General features: G+C 47.7%; 1 protein-coding gene across 1 annotated transcript; it reads right to left on the reverse strand.

Annotated features, from left to right (window-relative positions):
• Positions 1-6,644: 6,644 nt before the first annotated feature.
• Positions 6,645-8,116, reverse strand: LOC119449585 (somatostatin receptor type 4). The gene has a single exon (XM_037712795.2). It carries the CDS (start codon positions 7,695-7,697, stop codon positions 6,798-6,800), a length of 900 nt encoding a protein of 299 aa, XP_037568723.1. The 5' UTR covers positions 7,698-8,116; the 3' UTR covers positions 6,645-6,797.
• Positions 8,117-8,804: the final 688 nt, after the last annotated feature.

Consider the following 8,804-nt stretch of genomic DNA (forward strand, 5'->3'; position numbering starts at 1 on the left):
GGGTGCATCTTGATTTTGCCGAGAAAGAAAGGAAAATGTTCCTTTTAGCAGTTGATGTTTATAGTAAGTGGTTGGAAGTTAAAGTGTGTAACACGACGACTGCCGCTATGACAGTTGAAGTAGTTAGATCGCTGTTTGCTGCACATGGTCTGCCTTTAGAAGTGGTAACAGATAACGGGCCGCAATTCTGTGCCGAGGAGTTCCAAAGTTTTCTGAAAACGCACGGTGTAAAGCACACATTCACGCCTCCATACCACCCGCAATCTAACGGGGTGGCGGAGCGAGCTGTACAGACTACAAAGACGGCACTGTTCAAGCAGTTGCTGGAGGACAGAGAAAAAGGCAGTACCAGAACCCTGCATCACAGAATAGACAACTTTCTTTTGTGCTATCGAACAACGCCGCACACATTCACCGGAAAGACTCCGGCCGAATTGTTTTTGAGAAGGAAGTTGCGGACACGATTGACCCTGCTGAGACCGAAGCTGACAAGTGCTATGACTGAGAAAACAAAGGGTGAAACGGTCAGCAGATAAGCGCAGATCGAAGCCGCGGTTTTTTGCAGCTGGTGACCATGTGCTGGTTCGTTCGATGCGAGGCGAGTCAGTGAAGTGGCTTCCTGGAAAAGTTACGCGAGTGAAGTGTCCAACTACGTATTTGGTTGTTACTGCAAACAAAGTGCGTTTTGTACATGCAGATCATTTGCGACATTCCGTGCTTGACGAGGGTAACCAAGATAGCAGGGAAATGTGCCTGCCACACGCGTCCGAGGTCCCCTTTCCTCCGCTGCCTGTTGTTCAGCCAGAGTCTCAAGTTGAACCACGGCCGTCAGACCAGGGGGCAACCGATAATGAACAGATTCCACTAAGACGGAGCAACCGGGAAAGGCGGCCTCCTAAGCGTTGGGGCTACGACCGTTCTTGATCTAGTCGGGAAGGAAGTGTTGTGTCGCTATCTGGAATACGGCATGTGTGTCTACCACTGTTAGATGATCAAGTGATAGTGACATATCAATGCTGTTGCGCATGCGCGAGTGTATCTTTGGCTGTATATATATTTGTTCATGTATGGTACTAGCGTTAATAGTTGCTTTATGCTGCCAGTATGCAGCACGAACAATAAAGCCGTTTCTTGAAGCCTGTGCCTCCCTCTCAGATACAACAAACATACTGTTTGACGCTTGTCGACAGCCCGGGCCAGTAATACCTCTCGCGCACTCTAGCAAGCGTTCGTGAGGAGCCGAGGTGGCCAGATGTAGGTTCGTCGTGGCAAGCGAAAAGAATATCGTCCCGCAAGTCTTTGGGAACCCTCCACTACGGCGTGCCTCATAATCAGAACTGGTTTTGGCACGTTAAACTCCAGAAAGAACTTTAGTGCCGTACAGAATATATTCGGCAATTTTCGCTCACGAGACGCCAACGCCGGCTAAAGTGACGACGCCGACACCGGATTTCCTGCGACACGGGGTCCTTAACGCTATCACGTTAAAAGTGACAACGTATCAAGTGGTAGCGATGCAGGCGATGGTGACAACAGTGAGCGTCTCACACGAGAAAAGTCACTTGAAGTGTCATGCATTCAGGAAGTGGATAAGCGACAAGCGCAGCAGGTGACAGTTTTTGTTAGTCATTAAATCTAAAAAGAGCATTTTCAGTTTTCTAGCCAGCATTGCAAAAGCTTTTTTTTCTCTCTATTCTTCAACCTTCGGGGTCAATTTCGGGGCATCGACATTGAATCGAAGGCGGCTATAGTTTCGGTTTAGTTTCGGTTGAGTACGGTATCGGTGATTGTCCTATGTTATCTAGCATGTCCGTCGTACCAAGTGGTTCACTAGAAATTTTCTGCCTTGGCATTTGATCACACCCTCTGTGGCTCTTGACAATCCCATAGATTGATAAAAAAAAAATGAACAACGCATCCACTAGAAGTTAAACTTATGCTGCTTCTGCACATGAGTAGATTGCAAGACGGCAACAGGTTCGTAGTTACTGACATATCTACAATAGATAGTAGCTCCACGTCTGCCTTTTACGTCTCAACACACAACGAAAGTAGAAGTTACCGTTTGTCGCAAAAGACGTCATCTACCTCGGCAGAATTGTTTGGAATTCTTCAGGCAACAAGATACATTGCTAAGTAAATAACAACTGAGTAATATATTCTGACTCAAAAGCAGTATTGGAGCCATGGACTCAATATTGCTTTTATGCTTATTCTTACTCCCTGTCGTATGCGGTCGCAAAGACACCGACCATTGCTTCAAATCGGCCATATATAGGGTTCACTTTCAGTGGATTCCCAGTCACATTGGTACAAATGGAAACTAAATTCCTCCCACATAGAACGTGAAAAACGTTCTATATAAACTGCGTAGGACACTGACTCGAAAAATGTGGTTCAACGAGTAAACCAAGACGTCATTGCTCTATCGAGTGGATTCTATCGTGCGGTTTTCTGTAAGCATGAAAATTGGCCGTAGATTAAATACCCTTCTGCACCGTTTACGACTGCACGTAGCCTACACACGTCGCTTCTTACGCCGGGTGAAAATATAGAAATCCTCTAACTGCAAATTGTTCCTTTTACTTCTTATGCTCACATAATTTTTACTGTAATAGTTGGATATTTGATCGTTCAAATCTGCAACAGTAGACAATTTAATTCCCATTTACAAGATACTTATTTCGTCTTATCCTCAAAAAAAAACTGATAATAACCGTTGTTTCACCACCCGATTCATGGCCGATCCCCCAGAGTGGGTTGCGCCATTTCACTAAAGAACAAGAACAAGAAACTACTGTGACACAACAGACGGTTCCGCGGCGCCGTTGCTCATAGTTTATCCACAATATGATCAACAGCGAGTCCATATTCACCTTAAGTTAGGTAACTTGGACAGACGTGAATTTTCTATTAGGAAAATACTTAGTATATGGCCACGCCACGCTAAACGGAGATGTGCTTTGACAGCCCTACGGGATTTTCTTGTAGACAGCATCTAATCAATTTGATTTGATTTGTCGATTCTTATGAACTCGCGTGTATATTGAGTGTCTTATGTCAAGGCTACTTGAAAAGTTACGTTCGTGTATTACACGAACAGTAATTTTTTTTTTAACGCGGATGCATATTGGTCGCTTCTCCTGCTTTCATTTTCGTGCGTCTTGTGAAACGGTTAATTAAATAAAATGGAATAATTTTAGCTACTTCAAAGTAGGTGGAGAGAGAGGGAAATGAGATGCGAAAGGCGGAGAGGTTAACCGGAAGACGAACGGCCAATTCGCTACTCTGCAATGGGGAACGGATAAGAGGAAAGCGAAAGATGAAAGGGAAATGCACACGCAGAGAGAAAGAGAGAGAGAGAGAGAGAGAGAGAGAGAGAGAGACGCACGTGTGCTCGCACAAATAAAGAATGCGGGAGTGTCAGAGTCGTTCAACAAGGTCGCTGGAACGAAATAATTTCAGTATGCCTTCGTCGCCTTCTAGTAATGCTCTTGGAATGCTTCTAGTAGTTCTTGGAATGCCGACCCTGTAAGTCGGCATTCCAAGATCGTCTGGTCAGAAATGCTACATACAACTAAAGGCGATGCGTACAATTGTCGTTATTTTCATTTTATGGAACGTGTAATCTCGATATTTATGCTCCGCACAAAGCACAACTTTAATGTCATGCAACGTTTATGTTCTTGCACCACACTGTTCACCAGCTATACCGAAATACGACAACCAGTTCTGGTGGATCCACAGTGCGACACGTCGGCGATGTTTGATCCTTGTCGGTGGGAGAATGGTCTGGAGAGAGGTACACGCTGAGAGAAGAACGACGCATGCTTACTACACCCCTTATGTCACAGTACAGATGTGTAAGTACACATATGTACAGCCTCCCGCATTTTTAGCTATATCGCGCGAGAACCCTATAATATGGTCGCATGTCGTCCTGAAGGGAACATCGCATTAGACGACTCTTGCACAGGAGAGTGCTTAGTGCACTTGAGAGCAATTCTGCCGGTCTCGCTGATTATCGCCGCTTAAAGGCGCTAAAATAACGCGTGATGGGCGCTCGCGCGATATAGGTAAAATGCGGGAAGCTGTACTTACATCTCTACGTCATTTAAGGCTTGTACGCCACCTGTGTCACAGTGGCACATACATATACTGGGGGATTGGCCAGAAATGGGCAAACATACCCAGTGGCACGCAGATTGTTCATTGGACATTACACGATGCATTTTATTCGTTGACGCAAATTACATACGAGAGAAAGCCTGTTTATTTTTTACAGGCGCAGAAGATAGGCACTGTCACCTGCTTACATTACGGCAAAGCGCCTCCTGCATAAAAAAATGATAAAATAAAAAGCTTCTAGGTAAATTACATCAGTCATCTCGCATGAGATTATTGGTAAAGCGCAGCTCATCCAAGGGCTGTATGTATTACTGTAATCTCACAAACTGTCGCGCGCTCCCATTCTGTTTAAATTTAAAAAAAATAAACGTCTATGTCGAAAGCCGAGATGTCCAGGCCTTGAGATGCAAAACATACTACGGCAGAAAGGATGAACCACGCTAAATGCATCAGACACGATGGCCGACATTTTTTTACAGGCGGAGCTACACTTGTGTATAGCCCTTACTGACAAACTCCTCCGTACCGACAAACGAGCCCACCAATATCCAAACCGGGAGCAGCTCTAAATGGTAGCGAGCCCCCCCTCCCATCGCCCCTCTTCTTCCACCATGTATTGCCAACTGATGGAGTGCCCTTGTGCACCTCCAAGGAAAATAAAGAATCATGTTCTGCCTACCCCCCACTCCCTTCCCCCAACAGAAATATGCTGACGCCGTCCCTGATCCAAACGCCCGACCAACCTTCCCTTTATTTAGGTTTAACCTAAACACCAGTCTTCTTACCTGACACGCCTGCATTCTAAACGCAAAGCTGGGTTGCTACTTTAATTTAATCACGTGGGCATGTGTCTCCAGCATACAGCTAAGCATGAACAAAAATATTTGCGCACATCCACAGATATAGGGTTATTGGTCATTGTAATCTTCGAATAAATAAAACGGGATGAAAATGAAGTGACATCTCCCCTTCGATCTTGAGCAGCAGTGCTCATCGGCATACCTTCAAATACTGTAGACACCCTACGACAGACAGCACTAAATTGAAAACATGATACAATAATCCGCTTCTTATACCAACACCGGTACTACATGAGTGAACTGGCATACAACGCCACTCTTATATAATTAGCGCTAGAGGTTAATTAAGCAAATAACTTCACTTGATGGATCAAGGGGCGATGTCAGCTCATGTGCACATTGCCCCTTGAAGCTTCTTTGCACGCTGCGAGGCCCGGCTTATCACATGCTCTCTATTAGTAGTTCTACTCCTTCCTCGTATGGAGCATTCGACACGAACTATTCGAGTAAGTCATTTTTACCGCTTCTCATAAAAACTCGGCAGCTGCCAGGACCATTATTCCGTAATGATTCTTTTCCTGAAGCACATTTCACCCCAGTTAGTCACAGCCATGAGCCCAGTCGGCCAGACGAGTGACAAGTATAAAATAGAAAACCCTTATGTAATGCCCCTACGGGGGGCTTTTAAGGTAATAAACTGAACTGAACTGAACTGAAAAAAAAATGAACGTTATAAGATACGGCGCCACGGGTCGGCCATGTTTGACGGAGACAAACTTTGCATATCCACGCTCCCCCCACAGCCCCGACTGCGCGAGGGCGTCAACCTTTATACGAAAGGGCTATGCGCCATCTGGCGAGGTCTCTACAAATAAGCACTTAGGCGGTAAGTCAGCTGATTCATACATAACAGGAACAACGCAGGGCCACCGCTTAATTGCGGCAAATGGGCATCCCATAGACCAACCAGCGCTACGAGGCCGTTGCAACGGCGGCGCGCGACAACGAGGCAAGGGTTGCTGCGCCCCCTCCCGCCTCTCTCTTAGATGTACACTTTCTTTTCTTGGTACAACGCAGGGGCGAAACCAGGCTTGTGTCCATGCTGCTTAATTATATTCGCTAATCAAAAGAAAAAGGAAGTTGATCTACACGTAGTATGCAGTTAAGTGCACACATCGGCCGTCACTCTGAAGCGAATTATACGACAGAACTAAGCGCTTCCACGTCACCAAGAAAGTAATTTCCGAACACATATAAAGTGTACTTCTATTAGGGCGCTTTAAAAAGCCTCGGCAAAACGTTGCTGTGGCTTTCTGCATGCTCAGGACGCCACAACAACGTTCCTGCAGATTAAGGTGCTCAAGAGGGTCACGCTTATGAGGGCGCACAATTAACGTTGCTGAACATTAGGGCCCTTTATAGAGCCTCAGCGAAACGTTATTGTGGCTTACTGCGCATGCACACGTGGCATTGGGTACATAGCGCAGCAGTACAATGTACACCCGTGAGCAAAAGTATACGGACCAGGGGTTGCGCGATAAAGCCGATTTTTTTCTCTGCCTGTGAAGGCAACTTGAAATTGAGGACTGCAGTCCAAACTTGGCCTTGCGAACTTTTCAGTGTGCCCATTAATTCCAGTTTATGATTATTATTTACGAAGAAATTCAGTTTTTTCGGTGACCCTGTGGTCCGTATACTTTTGCTCACGGGTGTACATACATTCGAGCCTGCAAACACTTTATAAAATTCAAAACACGTCTACGATAAGCAATAGTTAAAGTTCACATACGTGCTTGTATCGTAGCGCAGGGCGATTGGAAATTGCTGGCAAAACCACCGTTCTAGCCAGATAGCGCGGCAAACTCTTCCTTATGAGCCATTTACCGCAACCGAGGGCGCCGGTCTCACCCTTCTCGCAAGTTGTTTGGCACTAAGATCAAAAAAGAAAGCTGCCGTGAAGCAGACGACAGCGGCGGCGATTGCCCGCGTGGCAAGTACCACCACAGTGACGTGCGTACTGGCCCTCATGGCTGTCCACACGCCAAGCAGGCACCGGGTCACGTGCAGGGGCGTCCGACAAAGCAGCAGCAACAGTGCCATGAGCCAAAACACACGCACTATGCTCGCCCGCCGCACAAACGAACGCCTCGTGCCTCTGCCCAGCCACAGGGACGCCCGGAGCCAGGCGTACAAGACGGTGACCAACAGGAACGGCGATGCGGCAAGCGCGGCGAAGGAGACGAACGGCTCCAGCATCTTGACAGTCCCGGGCCACTTGACGACGCACTGCCCGTGGACAGCCAGCGCGCGAGAATCGACGAACAGCACCTGAGGCAAGCAAACGACTGTGCCCAGGAACCAGACACCGACGTTGTTCAGGTGGCAAGACCTTGGCTTGGGAGGCCTGCCGGCGACGAAGCGAGCGGCGGCCACAACGAGCGTGTAGCCGTGCACAAACACTCCAAGGTGCTCGGAAAAGGAGCACGCGTAGCAAAGCGCTTCGCCGAAGGGCCAGCGACGCAGGAGCACTGACACGGGGTCAAGTAGCACACCGAAGGCGCAGACGAGCAGATCCGCGACGGCTACGTTGACAACATAGAGGCCCGCGGGCGTCCTCAGACGGGCATAACAGCAGGCCATGAGCACCACAGATAGGTTTCCGACGACTCCAGGAACAAGGAGGACGGCGAACGCCACGTAGAAGAGCGGTCCGATGCCACCCATCTCGGGGCTGTATGGGAGCTGACGGCCAGACCACGAGTACTCCATGAGCTGCCGTCCTCACAGGTGCTGACTGGACGTTTCTTTCTGATTATCCGCTCTCCACGACCGTTTCATACTCCCGGCACGTCGGTTCGCTGCGTCACTCACCGGCACCTGTCGCTGTTCTCGCCCATATTCTCTATGCGGGCTCACCCGTGGTTTTTGGTTCTACGCTGTCTTACGCTCCGGTCGACTATGCACTTAGCGTGCCCGCAGAAGCTGCAGTCGCCGCGTGAGAGCTGCTTACTCGAGGTTTCTGTCCTTGCGAAGCAATTTATACGGCGCCTAGGAATCATCAGGGGCGCCAATGAAAGACTTCCGGCAACCCTCTCGAGCGACGAAGGCGGGGATCTCTGCCAAGCGCCGCTAGCCTGCACAGCGTGACCATTTCATTGGGACGCCGCGGTATTCCGAGGCAGACTGAATTCGCGTGGCGTGCGTACGAGCGCGATTGCTTGCGCGAGAGACAACACTGATCTCATGTGAGACAACAGAACACGGAACGGCAGCCCCGTTAACCGCGTCAACAAATAACGGACAAAAAAAATTCTTCTTTGATATTTGTGTACGACATAGCTTTTGGTGCATCAGCGTCCTTTCTTACTCAGGTGGTCAAAAAAATAGAACATATATAAATGCGTAACGAATAGTTCATACGTTTAGTGGAGTCACATATCAAATACATGTGAAAGCTTTTTTTTTTTTTCTTGCTTTCATTGTTTGACGCCGTCAAAGATGACAGATGCCGATAATAGATCAAGTCCTTGGGGGGTTAATCAAGAACGTCATCTATACGCTATATATTCAATACTCGCATGCGCATAACTTCTCTTGAGAGTTCCGTCCCGACACAACCACTTGAACACGGAGCCTCGTGTATATGACAAATTAGTCCAAGCAGCAAACGTGTTTACACAATATAGGATTGCAAGTAAAATTGCGCTTGTGCGCCTTAAAACGTTATTTGCATTAAAAATAGAAGGCGTGAAAGCCTAGGCACGAAATCCCCCCACCTTGCTGCACTGAAAACAATACAAGCATGAGCAAAAAAAAAAATTAGCGTAGCTCGAATTGGAGGCGCAATGCTAAAGAGACAGCGGAGCCGGTGGGCAC

The sequence above is a fragment of the Dermacentor silvarum genome, chromosome 1, assembly GCF_013339745.2.
Source record: "Dermacentor silvarum isolate Dsil-2018 chromosome 1, BIME_Dsil_1.4, whole genome shotgun sequence".
Lineage (NCBI taxonomy): Eukaryota > Metazoa > Arthropoda > Arachnida > Ixodida > Ixodidae > Dermacentor > Dermacentor silvarum.

Coding starts and splice junctions, on each gene's coding strand:
- LOC119449585 (XM_037712795.2), bottom strand. CDS start 7,697: ATGGAGTACTCGTGGTCTGGCCGTCAGCTCCCATACAGCCCCGAGATG.